Source organism: Anabrus simplex, chromosome 6 (assembly GCF_040414725.1).
Source record: "Anabrus simplex isolate iqAnaSimp1 chromosome 6, ASM4041472v1, whole genome shotgun sequence".
Lineage (NCBI taxonomy): Eukaryota > Metazoa > Arthropoda > Insecta > Orthoptera > Tettigoniidae > Anabrus > Anabrus simplex.
This window is the reverse complement of record NC_090270.1, coordinates 302,771,223-302,797,602: the sequence shown is the minus strand read 5'-3', so window position 1 is coordinate 302,797,602 and position 26,380 is coordinate 302,771,223. Positions and strand designations below refer to the sequence as shown.

At 37.8% G+C, this 26,380-nt stretch overlaps 1 protein-coding gene across 3 annotated transcripts in view; it reads left to right on the top strand.

The window, feature by feature from the left end:
* The window catches only part of LOC136876495 (ATP-binding cassette subfamily C member 4), a 168,642-nt gene that overhangs the window by 48,285 nt on the left and 93,977 nt on the right, over positions 1–26,380 (top strand). For all 3 annotated transcript variants that reach the window (XM_067150499.2, XM_068228455.1, XM_067150498.2), the window contains exons 9-10: positions 5,111–5,221; positions 23,726–23,905. In XM_067150499.2, coding sequence (XP_067006600.2) covers positions 5,111–5,221; positions 23,726–23,905 — 291 coding nt within the window. The remainder of the gene's footprint in view (positions 1–5,110; positions 5,222–23,725; positions 23,906–26,380) is intronic.

Genomic DNA, 26,380 nt, shown 5'->3' with positions numbered 1-26,380 from the left:
TGAGGTTATTATCGTACACTACAGCACAGAGAATATTTTTGGTGAAATTTTATTTGCACAAGAAGAACAAACCAATTAACACGTTCCCTGCAGCAGTGAATTTTGATGACTCAATTTTACTACGTATCGGCCCACTGGTGACCCGAACCGATAATAACTTAAGGCAGCATTGGGACCTAATGAATTTGACTTCCGTTAGTCCCTGGTATGAAATCCAAAACTGATGGTGCACTTGTTGTGTGCATTATTGTTGAGGAGACATTCCGATATACTTACCTCTGTGACAGTTTCTTGATTCAAGAAGTGAGTGATCCTGAAATGACCCCGGAAGTAAATGTTAGTTTCTCGTTCATTGATCAGTTTTATGGGAATATGATAAGCGTATGTTAATTATTTTCATATTATGCTAAGCAGGTCAGGAGTGATCCTGATACCGTATCCGACAGTAGACGGTACTACCTGCGACTGTCTGGCTGAGGGTTGGGCGGCCGACACCAAACCCGACAAACTAGGGGAAGACCAACAGCTACGGGTGGAGGAGTTTTCCCCTAGAAGGTTTGATGAGACCCTTGTGTAGGAAATGACACATAAATTCATCAGCTGCTGCCTTGCAGTGAGGTAGGGGACTGCCAAAGGCTAAGGGAGAATACCCCTGACAGAAAATCCCCAGCAGTGTTAGGCTTAGCAAGTCAACTGAAGGGTTATATCGATTGCTTTCAACTACAAAACGAGCCTCGGAACGCAAAGAAAATACCGGATAGACACGTCTTCTCAAACATCTGCAACGTATGATGACTGTAAGGCTGATGTTCAAGTACGATGTTCTGAGAAGAAGCCCAAAAGAAAGAGTCCTAAACACAGAATTGGAACATTAAATATCCTGACCCTGACTGGCAGAAGCGCGGAGCTGATAGATATGATGGAAAGGAGGAACCTCTGTATTCTTGGCCTGAGTGAGGCAAAGTGGAAGGGAAGAGGAACAAAAAAAGCTAAGAAAAGGATACAAACTACATTGGAATGGAAATAAAACAGAAGCCAAAAATGGTGTAGGTTTTATATTAAAAGAGGACATTGATGTCATCAGTGAGGTAATATATGTTAATGAAAGAATTATTAAGTTGAACATCTCTCTTAACAAGAGTGTGCTGACAGTAGTCCAGGTGTATGCCCCACAGACTGGCTGTAACGAAGAGGAAAAAGAACAATTCCGAACTGATTTAGAAGAAGTTATAGAAAGAGAGGAAAATATCATAATAATGGGAGATCTAAATGCTCAAGTTGGATCAGACAGGCGTGGATATGAAAATGTACTAGGTCCACATGGTTATGGAGACAGGAACCCACAAGGAGAAAGTCTTCTAGATCTATGTGTAAGGAATGGCTTGAGAATAAACAACAGTTGGTTTCAGAAGCAGCTAAGTCATAAACTAACAAGATACAGTTGGAATGGAGATACTAAAACTCTGATAGATTATTGTATATCTGACAATGAAGCAGGAAAGACCATATGTGATGTCAGAGTTATACCAAGTGAAAGCCTGGACAGTGACCACAGACTTCTCCTCGCAACAATAAAGCACATTGAAATTTATAGACCTCAGAAATACAGGAAACCAAAAATTAAGACATGGGAGCTAAAGAAGACAGAGAAACAAGTTGAATACACAAAAAAAGTGACCAATAAATTACCATCAGATGCATTACAAGAAGGCAACATCGAGTGGACTAGATTCAAAGAAAGCATTGTCGGAGCTGCATTAGAAGTTTGTGGTAAAACTAATAGCAAAATGAAGGGAAAAGAAACTCCTTGGTGGAACGATCGGGTGAAGATTGCTGTGAAAGTGAAAAATAAAACCAGGAAAGCCAGAGACAAAGAAATGCAAAAAGGAAGTCAAAGGAACGAATCTAGAGTAACGAACTGCAGCAGAAATACAGAGATCAGAAGTTACAAGTAAAGAAAATTGTGGCCAAAGAAAAACAGAAAGCTTGGACTGATTTCACAGATAAACTAGAGCAAGACAGCAAAGCTAATTCTAAACTACTTTACCGAACAATACGAAATATAAGAAGAGACAATGAATACATAACAGCAATAGAGGAACCAGATGGTAACATAGTTAGGGAGGAGACAGAAATAAGGAAGATCATGAAATCCTATTTTGATAATTTATACAACAGTACTGGGAAAGACTCCAATGATGTAACCACGCAGGTCAGTTTAAGCTGCAATGATGAGCCTGACCAAGAGAGTCCGCCAACATGGAAGGAAGTAGAGACGGCCCTTAATAGTATGCCCAAAGAAAGATCTACAGGATTTGATGAAGTCAGTGCAGATATGATCAAAGCAACTGGTGCAATAGGAATACAGTGGCTTCATAGAGTAATTAATGCAATATGGAAGGATAGGAAAGTCCCAGTGATTGGAAAAAGGGAATAATAATACCTCTCTTCAAAAAAGGAAGCCGGAAGAAATGTAGCAATTATAGAGGGATCACTTTATTGTCTCATGGTTTGAAAATATTTGAGAAAATACTTGAAAAAAGGCTAAGGAAAATAATAGAACCACAACTACAGGAAGAACAATATGGATTCAGAGAACACCGATCAACTACCGATCTCATATTTGCACTTTACTGTTAGAAAAGCATTGGGAGAAGGGCAAAGACTTAACACTAGTGATTTTGGATCTCGAAAAAGCATTTGATAGTGTTCCAAGGAAGACTATATGGGAATGTTTAAGAAAGAAGAATGTACCCAAATGGCTTATCCAGAAAGTTAAAATGCTTTACGAAGACTGCTGCAGTTGCGTACAGATAGGAAATGGTAATTCTGATTGGTTCCAAACCACTAAAGGAGTGCAACAAGGCAGTACCCTTTCACCATTACTTTTTATCACTGTCATGGATGAAGTCATGAAAGAAATTAAGCAGGAGAACAATATGGACATTAATGCATTTGCATTTGCAGATGATGTAGTAATTTGGGGAAATACAGAGAAGGAAGTCCAAGAGAGGCTGAACACCTGGAATGAACATTTGAAAGCACACGGATTAACAATAAATAAATCGAAAACTGTTACTATGTCTGTCAACAGGCAGAAGAAGAAAGGAAAAATAATGCTGGAAGGTACTCAACTGGAAACAGTAGACCAATATAAATATCTTGGGTGCATCATTTCAAGTGATAACAGAATACAGCATGAGATTAACAACCGCATTAAAAAATCAGCTCAGTTTTGCCATCAAGTTCGGAACCTCCTCTGGAACGAACAAGTTCCCTTAAGATCAAAGCAGATTCTATTCCAATCATACTTCACCCCCATAATAACATATGGCCTAGAAACCTGCACAACAACCCAACAAGTGGACAGCAAACTACAAGCCGCAGAAATGAAGTTCCTACGAACTATGGTACAGAAGACAAAAAGGGACAGGGTAAGGAATGAAAGAATAAGGGAGCAAGCTGGTGTGTACCCATCCCTGCATGAAAAAGTGACAAGGGCCCGTTTGAAATGGTTTGGCCATGTCAAACGAATGGACGATGGAAGGACAGCAAAACAATGGCTACACACAGTCGTGGCCGGAAAACGACCGGTAGGAAGAGGTGGCTGGACCAAGTGAAAGAGGACATAGGAACAAGAGGAATCAGCTGGGATGTCGTCTTGAGAGAAGAGTGGTACATGGACAGACAGAAGTGGAGAGTGCTCGTAAACCACACCCGGGCAACTGGAGTGGAAAACTGATGATGATGATGAATATGCTAAGCAAAAAAGTAATATCACAAAAGAGAAGGCTGTACGTAGGGTCATCATCAAATACTGGAGAGAAATCACCGTCAGTGTCATCGCTTTGTTCCAAATAATGAGCAAATCATCCGGGATCCAGTGCCGCCCCAAATCTCTTTCTTTTATGTGCCACCAGTGTGTCAGAATGGGAAGACTCTATCCCTAAAAATAAAGACATGAACTTGCTTGTAAATATTATCTATGGAAGATAATAAACATATCAATAACTACCCCAATAAATAAAAATCTGAAAACTTATATTCGCTTACCTGAGAGCAATGTAAAAAGCAATAGGTTATACAAGATGTCAAAAGGGTGGTACTCCTCATATTAAACAACAATCTGCCATCTGAAGGCAGCAACATTGTAGGCTTCATTCACTGTAACCGCGTAAGCGATTTCCGCATAAAAATATACGTAAGACAACAATCCAAACACGGTGACCCGAAGTGATATGAATGGCAGATGCAAAAAATTCTTGGGGTCACCGGTGGGCCGATAGGAACTAGCAGTATACCTCGATCCTTTACTTCAATAGGAACACTATGTTGCCATTAGTTATCGGAAATTTGTAAGTAGGACGTGGTTACTTTGGGAAGTTCACACCAATGGATAAGAGTAACATGCTTCAGGACACATGGTGACCCAAACTGCAAAGAACGCCTTTGAATATTCTGTAGACAGTTTCTCAGTTTGACGGTACCATCAAAACATTTTGTGTAACAACTCATTCACAAGTGATGTAGTACTGGTTCCGTTAACTAATAAGAAGAAACAGGGAAGGAGAACAGCTCTCACAAGGCAGAAGTTAGAAGATATACAGGCAAGGTTGCAAGTCAGTCCGCGTAAGTCGCTCCGAAGAGTAGCTCAGGAAACTGGTATTTCACATTCATCAGCATGTATAGCAACAAAATGATTCCATTTACCATTTTACCGGTCTTATTCAGTCCATAACATACCACCTACAGATTTCATTCCAAGAATAAGATTTTGCAATTGGCTAATAAATAATAGTGTTCATGACAGTATCGTGTATATGAACTCTATATTTGTTTGTTTGTTTGTTTATTTATTTATTTATTTATTTATTTATTTATTTATTTATTTATTTATTTATTTCAAGCATATATATATATAACTGATGAGTTACTTTCATTTAGTGTCTAGAGGTATAATCATGCCACTTCTTTGAGATGACCACGTCCACTCACCATTGCGGGCACTGCACTCACTGTCACAGCTTCCCTGTGCTTCTACCCCTTGGTACACTGCTACGAAGTCTTAAATTATACTTCTTGTGTTATAAAGGTGTTCTTACTGTTACAGGTATATACAGTGAGCAGGTTCATCTACTTGATCAACTACTGTCTGACTGTGACATATTCTTCAATGGTCCGCACTCTTGCCGAGGCTGATGTTGCTATTGCTCGCATACAGGTATTGTAACATTTTATAAACATTTCTTATCCCCCATGTTTATCCAACGAGGCATGACTTCATAATCCAGAATACTGTTAGAGTTGTATCCTATTGTTTCTCAGAATGTGTTTCATCATTAAGTGTTGCTGTATAGCCTGTTTATCTATACAGTGATCCATATAAACTTGAACTACTTTAATAGGACATAATTTCTCTCTGAAAGCCGGCAGAAACTGGAAATTTGTTTTAATGATCTCAGTGGCTCTGGAGAGAATCAATACCTCTGTCCATTGTTAACAATTTTGTTGATTGTTCCAACCTGAGCAAGATATTTGTACAAGCAAAATTACCACAAAAATAATTTATTTTATTATCACCACTTATTCAATACAAACCACGTGCTTCGTGGTTAAAATCTACATAATACTGTATAAACTTTTCAGGGACATGTTTCGTCCCTTGTTAAGGGCATCATCATCCTGTAGGTAACCTTAAGATCAAATGTCTGAAACATTATCTATCCATACATGGTTTACAATGAGAATTGCATTACGTATTAAAGACCTTTTAAATTTACGTGCTACAATTAAAATATAAAAAGATGCGACATTACACACTATGAGTATCAAGAATTGATAGTGCCTTATACACATGAAAATTAGAAGCTTGTTAGTGCTGTTCTTTTTAGATTCTAAAAATGTCGAAAGCTAAAATGGATCCTCTTCATAATAACTTGCAGATCATTGCGAGTAACAGTCTTGAGTAAAGAGTGTAATCTTTCTTGGGTACATGTCCCAATGTTGAATGAACCTGTTTGTGATAAAATCAATGCCAATTAATTATAAACAACAGCTGGATATTTAAGAATAAATTATTGAGTGTTGTTATTAAAATGTTGTAATTTAAAAAAATATACAATTGTATTACATTCAATCTTATGTACTTTATTCTTAAATATCCAGCTGTTGTTTATAATTAATTGACATTGATTTTATCACAAACAGGTACATTGAACATTGGGACATGTACCCAAGAAAGATTACACTCTTTACTCAAGACTGTTACTGTCCCAATGATCTGCAAGTTATTATGAAGAGGATCCATTTTTATCATTGGACTTTTTTAGAATCTAAAAAGAACAGCCCTAACAAGCTTCTAATTTTCACGTGTATAAGACACTATCAATTCTCTATACTCATAGTGAGAAATGCGGCATCTTTTCATATTATAACTGTAGCACGTAAATTTAAAAGGTCTTTAATGTGTAATGTAATTCTCATTGTAAACCATGTGTGGATAGGTAATGTGTCAGACGTTTGACCTTAAGGTTACCTACAGGCAAAATATGTCCCCAAAAAGTTTATATAGTATTATGTAGATTTTAACCACGTAGCACGTGGTTTGTATTGAATAGGTGGTGATAATAAAATTAATTATTTTTGTGATAATTTTTCTTATAGTCAGTTTCAACACGGATCAATCATGAGAGTTGCCTCTTGCAATTACAAGATATTTGTGTAGAACTCTTTAAAAGTTGTAATAATTAGAGTTTTGAACGTTTGTAGGACGAGTTATGTTGAACTCGTGGACTTATCCCACTCGTGCGCCTGGTATGTGACCTGCACGATGGTTGAAACTGAGAGGTAACCTGGTCATCGAGCGGATCACATGCACGTGGGTAGATTACCATGCATTATTTACCGCAGATAGCAAACAAATGCATAAGTATGATTACAAACATAAATATATTCATACTTACACTTCTCTATTACACAATTTCATCTCATAATGTCTTTATAATTGCAAAACTGACAACTGCCGACACGTTATTTCTTCCGCCCTGTTGGTAAGGGCAGTAAAATAACACACATTGTATCCCCTGCCTGTCATAAGAGGCGACTAAAAGGGTCCCCAAGGGCTCAATATGGGAGTGTGGGTTGGCGACCACAGGGCCCTTAGCTGAATCCTGGCATTGCTTTCACTTACTTGTGCCAGGCTTCTCACTTTCATCTATCCTATCCGACCTCCCTTGGTCAACTCTTGTTCTTTTCCGACCCTGGCAGTATTAGAGCACTCGAGGCCTAGGGAGTCTTTCATTTTCATGCCCTTCATGGTCTCTGTCTTTCAGGGATTTGTTATTCAATGTCCAGACATTCTCTCCATAACTTGATTTACAGATGAGGCATGGTTTCATCTGTCAGGTTACATAAACACACAAAACAGCATACACTGGGCTGCTGTAAACCCCCATATCATCCACAAAACACCACTGCATGATGAAAAGGTTGGAGTGTGGTATGTGGTGTCAGCTTCCAGGATTGTTTGGGCCCATTTTCTTTGATATGAATGTAGACACTGCAGTTTATACGGGCATCTTCAATAAATTTGTAGAGCAGCTGCATGATGTTGAACTGACAGACGGTAATTTCCAACAAGATGGAACAATGTGTAATATGTCTAACATTTCCATGCTACTTGTAACCAGTTTCTTTGATGATCGAATAATCTTCAAAAATGTGTGCCCCCCACCTCCCCATCCCAATCACCTGACCTAACCTCACTGGACTTTTTCATATGGGGGTATATTTTAAAAGCAGAGTGTACAAGAATAAACCACAGACAACTGCCAAACTCCATAAGGCCATTAGACACAAAATATGCAACATTGCTGAGGATACACTTTGCAGAACGTCGCAGAATACAGTGAAACAAGTACAGTTGTGTATGGATGGACTTTATCTTATGTATGTGTTGGAATGTTGTGGTTTTCTCATAAAAATAAAATGTAATGTATCATATCTTGCATATATCTTAAGGAAAACAACATTGAGGTTATATATTGGTAACTCATAAATTTAGTCGAGTGGTTTATCTTCGTTTGCTTTGTCCTTTGAACGTTTGAACTGCTTGGAGTGTGTGATGCTTAGTTGTCGATAACAGCTCGTAATAAAAGGATGTGTGTGAGGAAGCTGGTGTTTCTATGGTAAAATTTGCATGCCTAAACTGGTGTAACGAGTAGAAATGAAGATATTTCAACAGGTTATAGGCCCAGAGCTCCAGAGTGCCAAAATGCCGCAGTATATTTTGAACAATATAAGTTGAAATGGAGTAATGAGAATTAACAGACGAAGCAAGTTGTGACATTATTGACGAGAAAAATGGCAACTTCGTGGACTGATGAAGAAACACTGAATAGGAATTTGGCCAAGCTTACAGTGGAGAACAATTTTTCGAGGGCATTGAAGGTGAAACAAGAGCTGTTGTTGAAAGATGTATGGGAATCAGTAATAGGGTATGAGGATATGCCAGGTTGTCAACTGCCTCAGATAGAAACAAGACGGCGAGCGCAAAACAATGTGATCGCGTTAGCAGTTATTTTCAAATACGTGGGAGAAGATTTTGAAAGTGATATTGCAGATATTGAATCAGCGAAAAAGGCATGGGAGAAACTGGACGAGTTGTGTAATGATGGAAGGCTAGTGAATGGTGCTATAACCTTGAAACAGTTAACCCATTTTGTGAAGCCCAAGGACATAAGTGTTCAAGAATACTTCGCAAAAATAAATCAACTGTGGAGGAGAACGAGTAAAGCCGGATATGAGTTCACATATCAACAAGTTGCAGGAATGAACATTGGAAATCTTACAGAGGAGTATGCAGTTTGTATACCTTCCTTGGAAGCTGATCTGGTGAAACTGACAATCTCAAAGGTGAAGGCGAGATTACTAACTGGGGAAAGCAGAAGGCGTACGACACTGGAAAACGTGAAGAGGATGAAGCTCAAGCCATGGTTGTTCAACAGAAGTGAGATATCAAGAAGACGTGGGACGAGGAAAACAGTATAGTTGCTACAATTGCAAAAAACAGGGACATATATGTAAATATTGTCACAGTAACCAAAAGTGCTTCAATTGTGGTAAATCAGGACATTATTCTAAAGTATGTCCAACAATGAAGAGTGATGAATCATCACAGGAGAGCAAATCAGTGAATGCGAGTGGAAAAGTGGTAAGCTCAGAAATGATACATGTAGTAGATAAAGCAATGAGCATAGTAGTTTCTGTAGGAACTGAGAAAATTAAAGATTGGCTGTTCGATTCAGGTGCGTCCCATCATATGTGTCCAACAGAGGAGATGTTTGTAGACGTGTCAACAAATGTAAATGGGAATGTAGAAATAGAAGATAACAGTAAGCTAGATATTAGAGGTATAGGTAAGGTGAAAGTAAAAATGTCAACAAGATGGACAATTACATTTACAGACGTGTTGTATGTACCAAACTTAGGTGCAAATTTAATATCAGTTGGTAAGTTAACCAGCAAAGGTTTCAAAGTAGGATTTGCAGGTGAGAAAGCAGTGGTTGTAGATAAAAATGGAGATGAAACATTGTTTGTTGCAAACAGTTTAGTTTTTAGTTTAGTTTAAAATTACTGTACTGTACAGCAGTATACGAATAATATCCTATTAGAATTTAGGGTGCTCATTTTATTATTATAAAATATTTGTGTAGTACTGGTGTAGTAGAGGTATCCGTAGAAACTCTTACTAAAATACTGTTGTTGTAATTAGGATAGGCTTAATTGCAGTTTGGAATTGTGTAGTTCTTGTGTATTACTTTTGATATTCAGTAATTAACAGCAGTTTTTATCCTGTTAGGGGTTGTAGGATATTTAAAAAAAAATTGAGCACGACTAAGTAGTATTGTAGTGTAGTCGTATATTAATTACCTTATTGTTGTGTACTATCCCAGACAATATATCTCTCCGTTCATTTTTTTTTTTTTTTTGCAAATAAGTTAATTTATTTTTTAATTTAAATTTTTTCCCCGTAAAGAATGGCTAAGGAGCGCGAGTGTACTTATTGTGGGTGTAGTGAGGCATTGAGGGGTATGAGGGAGGAGTTGGAAAGTTTGAGGGAGATAATTAGGATTCTCACAGAAGACAGGAAGGAAGATAGGACTCCCTCAAACAATGTACAGGTAACAGTAGGTGTACAAGAGGGAGGGGAAGGAAAGAGAGGAGTTGTAGAAGACAGGTGGTCTAATGTTCTAAGGGGAAGGAGATTGCAGGCTAAGGGCTCTATGCAGGATCAGAATTCAGGACAGGTGTCTGTGCGAAATCGGTACGAGTCACTCCAGGTAGAACAACAGAGGGAAGATGAGGGACAGGAAACTGTTGCTGAGATGCGTGGAAGTAGGAGGAAGGGAAAAGGTAGGAAAGGGAAATGTAGAGTAAAGGATAGGAAAAGACAGGTGGAACAGGGTCATGGGAAGGAGAAAAGGGAGGAAGAAGTAGCTTCTGCAGCTATCAGGAAAGATAGGACTGACCAGGAGGGAAGGGGATCAAATGAGGTGGGTAGGGTTGAGGCTCTGGTCATGGGGGATTTCATCGTTAGACACGTGGGGAAAGTGTGAGTAGGAAAGGGAACCAGGGTAGAATGTTATCCAGGAATTAGGCTGAGGCAGATGTTGAGGAAAGTAGAAGAGAGGGAGGAGGGGAAGGAAGCGGTGGTAGTGTTTCACGTTGGTACCAACAACGTAAGGCAAGCTGATATAAGTACCAACATAGTTGGAGATGTGTGGGATCTGGTAAATGCAGTACGGGTGAAGTTTAAGAAAGCGGAGATTGTTATTAGTGGAATACTGTGTAGGAGGGATACTGACTGGAGGGTGATTGGGGATTTAAATGAGACTATGGAGTGGGTATGTGGGAAACTGGGAGTGAAATTTCTAGATCCTAATGGGTGGGTAGGAGATAGGGATATGCGCTCGGATGGCCTTCATTTAAACCACAGTGGTACGTATAAGTTAGGAAATTTGTTTGGAAGGGTAATAGGGAGGTACATTCAGGGAAACGGGATGGCCTAGGGAGCGGTGATAAGGGAACAGGGAACTGGAAATCAAGTAGGGATGACATAAAATTGTTAGTGTTGAACTGTAGAAGTATTGTAAAGAAAGGAATAGAATTAAGTAATTTAATAGATATATATTTACCAGATATTGTAATAGGAGTTGAATCATGGCTGAGAAATGATATAATGGATGCAGAAATTTTCTCACGGCACTGGAGTGTGTCTTGATTTATGAATTTCATTTTCCGTATTGACATTTACCAATCTTCATAAAAGGAAAGAAAAATTCCACCTAATCAATACATTTATTTTCTTGTAAACTATTACAATCTAGGACCGGTTTCGACCCTTCATAGGTCATCCTCAGCTATGAAGGGTCGAAACCGGTCCTAGATTGTAATAGTTTACAAGAAAATAAATGTATTGATTAGGTGGAATTTTTCTTTCCTTTTATGAAGACTGGAGTGTGTATCGTAGAGATAGGATAGGAATGGTGGGAGGGGGAGTGTTCATTCTGGTGAAAGAAGAATTTGTAAGCTACGAAAAAGTTAAAGATGAGACACATGAAATTCTAGGTGTAAGGCTCATTTCTAAAGATAATAGGCAACTTGATATATTTGGAGTGTACAGAACGGGAAAGGGTAGCACTGACGCGGATTCGGAATTATTTGATAGGATAGTCAGCTATGTGGGAAATGACAAGTAAAGAAATGTGATTGCAGTGGGAGATCTGAATTTGCCAGATGTAAATTGGGAAGGAAATGCGAACGACAGGAAGCATGACCAACAAATGGCAAATAAGTTAATATGGGAAGGACAGCTGATTCAGAAAGTGATGGAACCAACCAGAGGGAAAAATATCCTGGATGTGGTGCTGATAAAACCAGATGAGCTCTAAAGGGAAACTGAAGTAATAGATGGTATTAGTGATCATGAAGCTGTTTTTGTGGTAGTTAAAAATAAATGTGATAGAAAGGAAGGTCTTAAAAGTAGGACTGTTAGGCAGTACCATATGGCTGATAAAGCATGAGGCAGTTTCTAAAAAGTAACTATGATCGGTGGAAAATGGTAAATAAAAATGTAAACAGACTCTGGGATGGGTTTAAAGAAATTGTTAAGGAATGCGAAAACAGGTTTGTACCTTTAAAGGTGGTAAGGAATGGTAAAGACCCACCTTATTATAATATAGAAATAAAGAGACTAAGAAGGAGGTGCAGACTGGAAAGAAATAGAGTTAGAAACGGCTGTGGAAGTAAGGAGAAATTGAAGGAACTTACTAGAAAATTGAATCTAGCAGAGAAGGCAGCTAAGGACAACATGATGGCAAGCATAATTGGCAGTCATAAAAATTTTAGTGAAAAATGGAAGGGTGTGTATAGGTATTTTAATGCAGAAACAGGTTCCAAGAAGGACATTCCAGGAATAATTAATGAACAAGGGGAGTGTGTATGTGAGGATCTTCAAAAGGCAGAAGTATTCAGTCAGCAGTATGTAAAGATTGTTGGTTACAAGGATAATGTTGAGATAGAGGAGGTGACTAAGGCTAAAGAAGTAATAAAATTTACATATGATAACAATGACATTTACAATAAGATACAATAGTTGAAAATTAGAAAATCGGCTGGAATTGATCAGATTTCTGGGGATATACTAAAGACAATGGGTTGGGATATAGTACCATATCTAAAGTACTTATTTGATTATTGTTTGGTCGGAGGAGCTATACCAGATGAATGGAGAGTTGCTATAGTAGCCCCTGTGTATAAAGGAAAGGGTGAAAGACATAAAGCTGAAAATTACAGGCCAGTAAGTTTGACATGCATTGTATGTAAGCTTTGGGAAGGCATTCTTTCTGATTATATTAGACATGTTTGTGAAATTAATAACTGGTTCGATAGAAGGCAATTCGGTTTTAGGAAAGGTTATTCCACTGAAGCTCAACTTGTAGGATTCCAGCAAGATATAGCAGATATCTTGGATTCTGGAGGTCAAATGGACTGTATCGCGATTGACCTGTCTAAAGCATTTGATAGGGTGGATCATGGGAGACTACTGGCAAAAATGAGTGCAATTGGACTAGACAAAAGAGTGACTGAATGGGTTGCTATATTTCTAGAAAATAGATCTCAGAGAGTTAGAGTAGGTGAAGCTTTGTCTGACCCAGTAATAGTTGAGAGGGTAGTTCCTCAGGGCAGTGTTATCGGACCTTTATGTTTTCTTATATATATAAATGATATGAGTAAAGGAGTGGAATCGGAGGTAAGGCTTTTTGCGGATGATGTTATTCTCTATAGAGTGATAAATAAGTTACAAGATTGTGAGCAACTGCAACGTGACCTCGAAAATGTTGTGAGATGGACAGCAGGCAATGGTATGTTGATAAACGGGGTTAAAAGTCAGGTTGTTTCACAAATAGGAAAAGTCCTCTCAGTTTTAATTACTGCGTTGATGGGGTGAAAGTTCCTTTTGGGGATCATTGTAAGTATCTAGGTGTTAATATAAGGAAAGATCTTCACTGGGGTAATCACATAAATGGGATTGTAAATAAAGGGTACAGATCTCTGCACATGGTTATGAGGTTGTTTAGGGGTTGTAGTAAGGATGTAAAGGAGAGTGCATATAAGTCTCTGGTAAGACCGCAACTAGAGTATGGTTCCAGTGTATGGGACCCTCACCAGGATTACCTGATTCAAGAACTGGGAAAAATCCAAAGAAAAGCAGCTCGATTTGTTCTGGGTGATTTCCGACAAAAGAGTAGCATCACAAAAATGTTGCAATGTTTGGGTTGGGAAGAACTGAGAGAAAGAAGACGAGCTGCTCTACTATGTGGTATGTTACAAGTAATATTTGAGACATATGTGGTATGTTCCGAGCTGTCAGCGGAGAGATGGCGTGGAATGACATTAGTAGATGAATAAGTTTGAATGGCGTTTATAAAAGTAGGAAAGATCACAATATGAAGATAAAGTTGGAATTCAAGAGGACAAACTGGGGCAAATATTTATTTATAGGAAGGGGAGTTAGGGATTGGAATAACTTACCAAGGGAGATGTTCAATAAATTTCCAATTTCTTTGAAATCATTTAGGAAAAGGCTAGGAAAGCAACAGATAGGGAATCTGCCACCTGGGTGACAGCCCTAAATGCAGATCAGTATTGATTGATTGACAGGAGGAATGATGCGTATGTAGTACAAATAGAGGAAGGAAATGATATTGTAGCTCTGAGTGATTGTGACCAAATAATAGATCAAGAATGTAATAACAATGTAGCATTTAAAAGTGTTGGGCAGGTTAGGTTGTGGCATGAGAGACATGGACATGTACATTCTGAAGCTTTGTTTAAATTGCCTATGTTAGAATTGGAAAGGAGTAATGATATTATGCATTCAGGGGAAACTAAGTAACAAGGGAGTACCTAAGTCTTGTGAGCGTAAGGGAGAAAAACTACTTGATGTTGTGCACACTGATGTAGTTGGAAAAATTAGTCAACCATCACTTGGGAAAGCTCAGTATGTTGTAACTATGATTGATGAATACTTCAGATTTAATGTGGTTGTATGTGTGAAAAACAAGGATGAAGTGTTGGAGGTGTTTAATAGGTATCAGGCAAAGGCAGAAAAGTTACATAGTGTAGGAATTAAGGTAGTGCAATCTGACAATAGTACAGAGTATACATATAGCAAGTTTCAAGCACAATTGCAAAAATATGGTATTACTCATAGGAGGTCTGTACCGTACACTCCACAACAAAATGGATTAGCAGAGAGGCAGAATAGAACAATGTTTGATACTGTTAGATGTCTATTGATCCAGTCAGGGCTACCAAAAGAATTCTGGGGAGAAGCGGTAATGACTGCAGTGTGTTTAAGAAATAGGTGCCCATCCTCAGCAATAAATTTTCAGATACCGTATGAACTGTGGTTCAATAGGAAGTTGGATCAGGAAGAAATAGGTAGATTGAAAGTATTTGGATGTCAGGCATGGGCTGTGGGAGCAGACAGCAGGAAGTTAGATCCCAGAGCAGAGTCATGCGTTATGATAGGGCACGAAGCAGGTACTAAAGATGGATATAGATTATGGAGTCTTGAAAGGAAAAAAGTGATAGTGAGGAGAAGTGTGGTATTTGAGGAGCAGATATTTCCCTTTAAGGTGAAAAGTCCTGGAATTGATGTCATAGAAAAGATAAATGTACCAAAGGCAGAGGGTAGCGAAAGATACTTTGACATACTGTGCACTGAAGATTCAGAGATAAAATTAGGGACTAACTTAGACACAGGGGAGAATGGAGCACAAACATTGGCTGTTTAGTCAATGACAGGAGAGGAACAACTAGAGGTTCAGTCTATAGTGATACAAGAGCCAGGGAATAATCTGAGAAGGTCAATAAGACAGAGGAAAGGTAAGACTTGTGCAGATTGTAAGGCAGTAATGGAAGTTAGACATGTGAGTGTAGTGGAACCTAGAACAGTTGAGGAGCCTATGTCAAGCCAAGAGTCTGCTAACTGGATGGAAGCCATGAAAGTGGAGATCATTGAGATGAGAAAGAAGAATGTTTGGGAAATTGTAAAAAGATCAGAAAATGTCAAGATAATTATTTCTAAGTGGGTGTTTTCATTGAAATATGACAGTGAGGATAACATTCAGAAATATAAGGCCAGGTTGGTTGCTCAAGGTTTTAAGAGACAGATGAACCTTAGTTATGATGAAACATTTAGTCCTGTTATAAAGAGGACAACAATGAGACTGTTAATAGGTATTGCAGTACGTAAAGATTGGACAGTAGAACATCTAAATGTAACTAGTGCTTACTTAAATAGTGAAATCAGTTGTACTGTATACATGGAGCAACCAGAATTGTTTGTAGAAAAAACTATGTAAATTGAAGAAAAGCATCTATGGACTACCTAATTCGAGTAAAGCCTATCAATTGGCGGGCATTAATTCCATTGTGGAGTTTTATCTCCCGTATGCAGTTATCAGACTGTGCCTCTTAAATAGGCTTCTGATAAGTTCACTTGCATACATCCCAGCGTCAGTGGGTAGGGTCTGACACATCCCACTCTGATGAGTCTAGTGTCAGACCTAAGATGAAACGCTGGTTAATAGAGCAAACACCTGAAAAGTCATACATCTAATTTTTTATCTGATAAGTGGTACGTTCTGAGCTGTCAGCGGAGAGATGGCATGCAATGACATTAGTAGACGAATAAGTTTTAGTGGCGTCTTTAAAAGTAGGAAAGATCACAATATGAAGATAAAGTTGGAATTCAAGAGGACACATTGGGGCAAATATTTGTTTATAGGAAGGGGAGTTAGGGATTGGAATAACTTACCAAGGGAGATGTTCAATAAATTTCCAATTTCTTTGAAAACATTTAAGAAAAGGCTAGGAAAACTACAGATAGGGAATCTGCCACCTGGGCGACTGCCCTAAATGCAGATCAGTATTGATTGACTGATTGACTGAAAACAACATTGAGGTTATATGTTGGTAACTCATATAAATTTAGTCGAGTGGTTTATCTTCGTTTGCTTTGTTCTTTGAACGTTTGAACTGCTTGGAGTGTGTGATGCTCAGTTGTCGATAACAACTCGTAATAAAAGGATGTGTGTGAGGAAGCAGGTGTTTCTATGGTAAAATCTGCATACCTAAACTGGTGTAATGAGCAGAAATGAAGATATTTCAACAGTATGTATGTATGTATGTATGTATGTATGTATGTATGTATGTATGTATGTATGTATGTATGTATGCATGTAATCTCCCAATTGTGTATTATCATCTCCCAAAATTGCACACGTGTCCCATTATCGATTCAAATGTTATGACTCATTAAAGTAGTTCAGGTTTATATGGATCACTCTGTATATCAAGCCAATCATCATCATCATCATCATCATCATCATCATTATTATTATTATTATTATTAGAAACAGGCACAATATGACATTTTAGCTGTTGGTACTCTTGAAAGTAGGATATTTACGAAAGGTGAAGGCTAGATAGGAATGCACACCAAAAAAATGTTCATATTTCATAATGAGAAGAAAATCCACAGCCTGTTTCCAGTCGTTCGACCAGGTCAAGAACGGAATGAATGAAGCCCCCATCTTGCAGTGAGGATAGGAATTGCGCTGGCTGCTGAAGCCTGTTGCACTCCTCTGGGGAAATGATTAATGAATGACAGATGAAATGAAATTATAGTGGAGAGTGTTGCTGGAATGAAATATGACAGGGAAAACCAGAGTACCTGGAGAAAAACCTGTCCCGCCTCTGCTTTGTCCAGCACAAATCTCACATGGAGTGACCCGGATTTGAACCATGGATTCCAGCAGTGAGAGGCCGGTGCACTGCCGCCTGAGCCATGGAGGCTCTCATTTTTCATAATATTTTAGTAAAATATACATATTTCATGAAAATCTTCATAATTTTTAAGATTTACAAATTTTCCCTCCATTAATATTTTTATTGACAATGAACAAGTATTCTATTGATGCGGTTTTCTAGGAACCATGTTTGAAAACCCCAAGCGACACATTCCATGCATTGCAACAGCTTAGCAGTCAGGCAACACTTTCTATCTGCAAATATCCCTTATCTGTGCCATGTCAGAGGGACGGACCGAATAGAGCATGAGATATTGTCACATTAGAACGTGACATTCATTTGTTGTTTTGTGATCTGGTGAAGCTGTGAATTTTTGTGGTAAAGTGAAGACAGCATGCCTTGGGTGGCTGAATTCAATTGTTTTAAGACAGATGGGAAGATTGTTACATGCATATAGTGCAGTAAAAGTGAAATTATGGAGCATAGCTTTCTAAAATCCACTTTTATAATACTTTTTAATCACATCATTTTCCCAACATTCAAATATTTTAAAATACTGTGCTGCATTTCATATATTAAGTCTGAATAACCGGTGGTTCAACCCAAGTCACCGCATGTGCGATTTGTGCTGGATAAAGTGCATGTGGGACAGGCTTTCTCTGGATAATCTGGTTTCCATCTTCTTTAATTCCAGCAACTCTCTGCAATCATTTTGTTTCATTTGTCATTCATTAATTACTGTCCAGAGGAGTGCGACAGGCCTTGTCTGACGGCACAATTTCTTATCCTCGGCACAAGTTAAGGACTTCATTCATGTGCATTCCTGATCTGTTTGGTTGACTGGAAACAGGCTAGTGATTTTCATTTTCAAGTCTGAATGAATGACTGACTGAATATTTTGTTGTCTTTTAATGCAGCTATCTGAAAACATGAAGTTCCAGCTGAAACAACACATAAATAGCGCTCAACATAGCAAACATGTAATGAGAAAGAGAGAGAGAGAGAGAGATTGTCATTCTCTCTCTCTCTTCTGACAATAACAGCTGCTGTTTCCTTGAGATACATTCACCGATAAACTTTATGAGGCTTTTGTGTACTGATTGAAATCCAATAAAAATAAATGAAAAAGATAACATTATTGTGATTTATTGTATTTCATAATATTACTAAATATATTTTCACACTTTGATATTTAGTCTAAATAAATTTCACATTTCCGCAAAATTTTCTTCATATTGTGCCTGTCTTTAATTATTATTATTACCGAGCAAGTTGGCCGTGCAGTTAGGGGCGCACAACTGTGAGCTTGCATTCATGAGATAGTGGGTTTGAACGCCACTGTAAGGAGCCATGAAGAAAGTTTTGCATGGTTTCCCATTTTCACACCAGCCAAATGCTGGGGCTGTACCTTAATTAAGACCACAGCAGCGTCCTTCCCACTCCTAATAATAATAAATAATGTTATTTGCTTTAGGTTCCACTAACTACTTTTATGTTTTTCAGAGACACCGAGGTGCCAGAATTTAGTTCCGCAGGAGTTTTTTACCAACACGAGGCTGATGTATTTGAGCACTTTCAAATACCACCGGACTGAGCCAGGATCGAACCTTCGAAGTTCCTTCCCACTTCTAGCCCTTGTCATAAGACCTATCTGTCTTATTTCTGAATAGTTGGTAATTCTAAATTCCCATGGGGGGAATTAGATATTATTCCACCAATAGAGCATATCACCCAAGTCATTGCATGTGCAATTTGTGCTGGATAAAGTGTATGTGGGACAGGCTTTCTCTGGGTAATCTGGTTTCCATCTTCTTTAATTCCAGCAACTCTCTGCAATCATTTTGTTTCATTTGTCATTCATTAATTACTGTCCAGAAGAGTGCTACAGGCCTTGCCTGACAGTACAATTTCCTTTCCTCGGCACAAGTTAAGAGCTTCATTCATATGCATTCCTGACCTGGTTGGTTGACTGGAAACAGAGCAATGTAAAGTAGATTGTAAAAAAAAAAAAGTATTTTATTGGGGATGTGATTAGTTCAGTGGCTTAGCTGGCTTCCCACCTGGAAGGCTGAAGTTTGAATCCCAGTCAATTTTGAGTTGAGATTTTCAACTGAAAAATCATGTGGTGTCAGGAAGAGTATCCGTCATTTAACCGCTAGCCAAAACCAAAATGACCTTGAGTGGCTCTACCAACCCCAGAAATCACTGAGATAAACTGAAGGATATATATATATTTTTAACATATCATTTCGTCTTCTTAGGACTATGGTTAACATTTGTCAGCCTTTCTGGATTTCCGGTACACCTTCATCATGATGGAGATTGCAGTTGTTAGCTGTTTGGACCACTTTGCATCAGGTCATCTTCTCACTCTTTCTGGAAGATCCTTTAATCCGTTTACCCAAATCTTAGCTGCCTCTGTGGATCCGTGGTAGAGTGTCGGCCTCCTGATCCCAAGATAGCGGGTTCAAACCCAGCAGAGGTAGTCGGATTTTTGCAGGGTGGAAAGAAGTCCATTCGACACTCTATGTTGTACGATGTCGGCATGTAAAAGATCTCTGGTGAAACATTCAGTGTTTACCCGACAAAATTAATTAAATCTCAGCCACAGACACCCAAGAGAAATTTGGTTTACTTGGTCTGTCATCTAGTAGGCCTAAAGTAAAACGGAACGTCAAAATTGACGAGCAGACAGCCAGATGGCATCAAATTGAAATGTCTAAACATGGTCGCTGGGCTATAAGATTATTATTGTTATTACCCAAATCTTGAACTTATTTCTTTTTTGAACCAGTGTCTTAAAGACACCACCCAGATCCTCCTTCATTGCAGTTTCCCATAGAATTGTACATTTTCATGTCATAAAAGGACAAAGAATTCTTTGAGATGTTCTGTTATGTTAGACATTCAAGACGGATGACCGTAAAATACAAGATGGTGCTTCTTTGTAACAAATGAGAGCTTTTCATATTTAGATTACAGCTTTACATTTGACCTCAGGCGATATTCACCCTCAGAATTTTGACATTGGCCGAGAATCTTTCTAAAGAATTTACTCTCTCCCCTGTAGGTGGGGGGTGGTAGAATAACACCCACAGTATCCCCTGCCTGTTGTAAGAGGCCACTAAAATGGCCCCCTGGGACTCTTAACTTGGGAGAATGGTTTGGTAAACATGGAGCTCTTAGGTGAGTCTTGGCACTGCTTCCACTTATTTGCGACATGCTCCTTACTTTTATCTATCCTATCCGATCTCCCATGGTCAACTCTCATTCACTTCAAATCCCGACCGTATTAGGTCGTCAGCCCTAGGGAGTCTTTCATTTTCACGCCCTTTGTGGGCCTTGTCTTTCTTTGGCTGATATCTTCATTTTTTGAAATGTTGGACCACTCCCATTCTTCCCTGCTGATTAGTATTAATAGATGATGGTTGCCTAGTTGTACTTCCTCTCAAAACAATGATCACCACCATTCTTTCCTCTCTTTCATCAGGATCCTCTCTATCTCACTGTTGTGACTGAGGATCAAGCAGTCAGCAACATATAAGGCTTCAGGACACCCTACTGTGGTGTAGTGGCAGTATTTGGCCTACCAAGTGATTGAACTGGATTGATAAGTGGGTTTGCAGAGGTGAAAAGCTATTTCCATACATTTAGCCTGATATTTCAGAGCCTCTTTCTCCGAAGCATTAAAGGGGATGATTTCTCCAATATATTTAAAATTACTGCAACATTTGACTTTTTCCATATTTGAGTTGCCATCCCTCATTTAAAGTTAAAAATTTCATGATTATTCCATATTGAATAGAGAAATATACAATATTAAATAGAAGGAAGGATCCACCTTTCAATACTCCGTTGTTAAGTTGAACCAAATAGAAGTTATAGCCTGTTCATTTCAGACCAGTTTCAACACATTTGAAGTGTCATCATCAGCCAATTAGCAAAGCAGTGCAAAAATTAAGTCATAAAGGTCTAAAAACAACTAACACAGTGATCACAGGCAAAAAATTAACACTATTTCATGCCGAAGCAATTCCAGTTGATGTTCATAACACAATGATCACAGTCAAAAGAGTAAAAAGAACACCACTATTTCGTGCCAAAACAAATGCAGTTGAAGTTCATAAGCAGGTCTAGTACAATCCTGTTATGCCGCATTCACGTATGAAGATGTAAGAAGATGTTGTGTTTGAGATCGATAACGAGTTAAAGGACTTGTTCTAAAATGCAAACTTGAAGGATAACTCATTATGAAATTGAACTTGTGATATGCAGTTATGTATAGTTTTTGCTAGGCAGCTCTTGTAGGCAATTGTTCCTCCGGCCGAAGAGTAAAAGGTGATGTAATTGAAGTCTTAGGGAAACAGTGTAGGACTAAATTTCAACAATTTGAAGCGGATATATAAATTTTAAAAATAATTTAAATCATTAAAAAGAATAAAACCAAATAAAAATATATATTAAAAAATAAGAAATTTTAAAAAGAAATTACAATGTGAGGCTCAACTCGAAACAGCTTGCCGTGGTGATTGATAAATGAATGGGAGATGATAAATAGAGAAAAGGATGGGGAATAATGAGCACTTATTTGAGGATGGGAGGGAAAGGAAAAAAATGGGAAGGGGTATCTAAGGAGGACCATGGGGGTGTTGCGGAAGGGAGAAGTGGCATGAGAGGGTATTGTGTAAATTGTGAAAGATTGAATGCTTGCTTGTTGACTTCAGGTTATTTAAAATGGAGATAAGAAAATCAAAAAGGGCATTGGGCTTCTCAGAAATATCATTCAGGTTAAGATTTGGATTGAAAAACTGGTCGAGGTGTATAAAACAGTTTACTCCACATTCACATTCAATATAAATGCCTCCAGTATTGTTAATGTCTTCAAAAAACACAGTACCATGATTTATTTTTCAAACTAATAATAGAAACCTTGAATTATTATATAACTCCAACTCCTTAAATAAAACAAGTGTCTTTTCTAAATCAAGCGTATACCGTTTTAAGTGCAACAACTGTAACTCTTCTTACATAGGTCAAACTGGTCGTAACTTCAAAATTAGGTACTTTGAACATGTTAATGCAATAAAATACAACAGATTTTCGGCAGTGGGGCAACATATACATGACACGAAACATATTTTCACTACAATAGACCAGGATATTGACATTCTCAGCACTCTACATAAAGGCCCTCTCCTAGACATCACTGAAAATCCAAATCTTAACCTGAATGATATTTCTGAGAAGCCCAATGCCCTTTTCGATTTTCTTATCTCCATTTTAAATAACCTGAAGTCAACAAGCAAGCATTCAATCTTTCACAATTTACACAATACCCTCTCATGCCACTTCTCCCTTCCGCAACACCCCCATGATCCTCCTTAGATACCCCTCCCCTCCATTTTTTTCCTTTCCCTCCCATCCTCTAATAAGTGCTCATTATTCCCCATCCTTTTCTCTATTTATCATCTCCCATTCATTTATCAATCACCACGGCAAGCTGTTTCGAGTTGAGCCTCACATTGTAATTTCTTTTAAAATTTCTTCCTATTTTTTATTTGATTTTATTCTATTTAACGATTTAAATTATTTTTAAAATTTATATATCCGCTTCGAATTGTCGAAATTTAGTCCTACACTGTTTTCCTAAGACTTCAATTACATCACCTTTTACTCTTCGGCCGGAGGAACAAATGCCTACAAGACCTGCCTAGCAACAACTATACATAACTGCATATCACAAGTTCAATTTCATAATGAGTTATCTTTCAAGTTTGCATTTTAGAACAAGTTCTTTAACTCGTTATTGATCTCAAATACAACATCATCTACATCTTCATATGTGAATGCGGCCTAACAGGATTGTTCTAGACCTGCTTATGAACTTCAACTGCATTTGTTTTGGCACGAAATAGTGGTGTTCTTTTTACTCTTTCGACTGTGATCATTGTGTTATGAACATCAAGTGGAATTGCTTCGGCATGAAATAGTGTTAATTTTTTGCCTGTGATCACTGTGTTAGTTATTTTTTGGCCTTTATGACTTAATTTTTGCACTGCTTTGCTAATTGGCTGATGATGACACTTCAAATATGTTAAACCGGTTCCATATGAAAAGGTTGTAACCTCTATTTGGTTCAACTTAACAACGGAGTATTGTAAGGTGGATCCTTCTATTTAATATTGTATATTGCCATCCCTTGTTGCCAAAAACCTGTCTCTGTGATCTTATATCACCAGAAAGAAAAAAAAATCAGTACAAATGAAGGAACATTTGATGAAGACTGACTGACCTGAAGCATGTTATAATTCTGAAAATAACTGGCATTTGTTCTATTTTCTAGGAATTCTTGCTGCAAGATGAGAGAGTGACAGTTCCTCGATTCTGTATCACTAATGATGGAGTGCTCATAGAGAAAGGCAAAGCAGAGTGGTCTTCAGGAGTTGCTTGTCTATCAGATATAAATCTGAAAGTGCCAAGAGGTCACCTGTGTGTCATAACTGGACCAGTTGGTTCAGGCAAGGTAAACAAAAAACTTCTACTTAAATATTCAAATTTTGTTCATTTAGTAATTGAAACTTAGATACAGAAGAAACAATCTTAGGAAAAGGTATCAGATCATTTATTTCATCACATTACTGTTAATGATACACAGTAGAACTTTGTTGTAGCGACATTGGTTTCATTCTGTGACGCTATATATTCCTGGTAAGGAAAGTGTTTTTCAGCCTTGGATAATACAACAAACATAGATGCTTCTACCTTAGTTCTACCTTAGTTCTACCTTAGTTTGGATAATGATTTTCTAAGAACCAATTGTATTTTAAGATATCTATTGCCACTTGAACGTTCTGAAGCTGGAGATCATTACAAGTAATCAGCTTCATGGTCCATATCAAAATGTGTGATCAAAAGAATTCTATAATAAATAAGACTTTCCACCTTTTTGATACTATATTTACCTTCTCCCACACTTTCCTTATTAGTTTTATTTTAAATATAATTAAGTACCACTTTAAGATGATTTTTAAATGATTATAATTCTTTGTAAAAAAAATTTCACCTAAGCAATGAAATAAGTAGCTGAGGATGTTCTTAAGGAATGAAACATGTAATACTAGATAGCTTGCTTTAAGCAAATAGATAGTCTCAAAAAGGTGGAAAGTCTTATTTATTATAGAATTCTTTTGAGCTGGAGATCAAGTCGATGAGGGTAATGATGACAATTTGCCCTTGGCGAATTGCTGCAAAAAATAGACTGTGATATTCTGAATCATTGTGACTATGAAATGCATGCAACAATAAACAACACTCTAGTTACAATAGAGGCACAAATAAATGAGAGTATAGAAGCCTATCTAAGAATCAAAGAATTATTCAACCACCTGATCGATACCTTTATTTGGCTTTGGCAATTTTATAAAATCATTAGTAGTACATGTTTCGACTGCTTCGCAGTCATCATCAGATACATTTGCTTATCCTTATGTATAAAAAATTTGAAAGTTCTCATATCAGCCTTGATCTCTTCTCATGGGAAACTTATGACTTTGTCTGATAGGGAAGGAAGATGGTGGTGGTGGTGGGAGGTGTTTGGAGAGATAGGTAATTAAAACTTGTTTTTAATTAAAATATTGTTTAAAAAATTTCATCCAATTAAGAAAATAAAGACTTTTTTAAGTGTCTTTTTAGCTTCTGCACGGAAGCATATTTGAAAAAACACTAATTAACTTTACAAACGAATTAAATAAGATGTAATGAAAATATATCCTTAACCAAAATACTATTAATACATTTGTCAGCTTCCAATTGAGGAGATAAAATCCTTTTTTAAGTCTCTTTCATGTTAATGCTCAAAAGCGTGTTTGGAAGAACATTGATTAACTTGTTATAATTTTATTACTAAAAAGGTAGATTCCTTATTGCCCAAATTTTCAGTGCTCTTGCAGCTCAATGTTGGGACATGCTTAGATGTTACCAGAACTAGGACTAGACAACTGGGTAGCTCGTAACATGATATGCAACCCCTGTCTGTGGACTTCCGTCTTTACTTCCCGCTATCTTGGGTGTGAGGACGGAGAACACTGGCACAGACTCAAAATTTTAATTGTATAAGTAAGTAGACCCTGCAGTTAGGGGTGCACGGCTGTGAGCTTGTATTCGGGAGATAGTGGGTTCGAACCCTACTATATGCAGCCTGAAGATGGTCACTTCCTTCTCACTCCTATCCCTTTCCTACCCTATGTTTGCCATAAGACCTATCTGTGTCAGTGCGACGTAAAGCAAATTGTAAAAGAAAAGGTTTATTTGTAAGTAACAAAGTTAAAATAATGTTGCCAATGTATGCATTTCCTCTTATCAATACACAGGTGATTTAGAAATGCGATTCATTAAATTCGGCATTGTTGGCATTGGGACTTCAGTTGCAGATGTAGGAAAATTAGAAAACAGACAAACAGACAAACCCAATAGGCTAATATTGATCCTATCCAATATAAAACCAAGAATCGAGATGGTATTCAAAAAGCACAGACAGAAAGACAATTTTACGTATAGATTACAAAACAAATTACGGTAATATACGGTTGACAAATTGATTTGTTGAAGAATATGTGAACTGAATTTCATTGGTCTCTGAAGCTCCATTGACAAAACAAACACACCATACAAATGCTGGGACTGTATCTTAACTATGACTATGGTCGCTGCCATCCCAATCCTGGCCCCTTTCCATCCTTGTATTGCCAAAACCAGTCAGTGTATTAGTACAACTTTAAACCATTAGAAAAAAAAAAATCTGTGTCGAAAGTTTTGGTGTACAACCAGAATTTGGGTTTGGGTTACCACAGACATCTTAACTGGTCTGTTCTCTTTGATGCTGTAGATTTGTGCCAACATCAATCAACAAATTAGGAAATACAAGACATTAAGTATTGCATGGCAACATAATCTTGCGTGATGTAGACAGAAGATGAAGCAACTGTTTTCCGCACTTTCT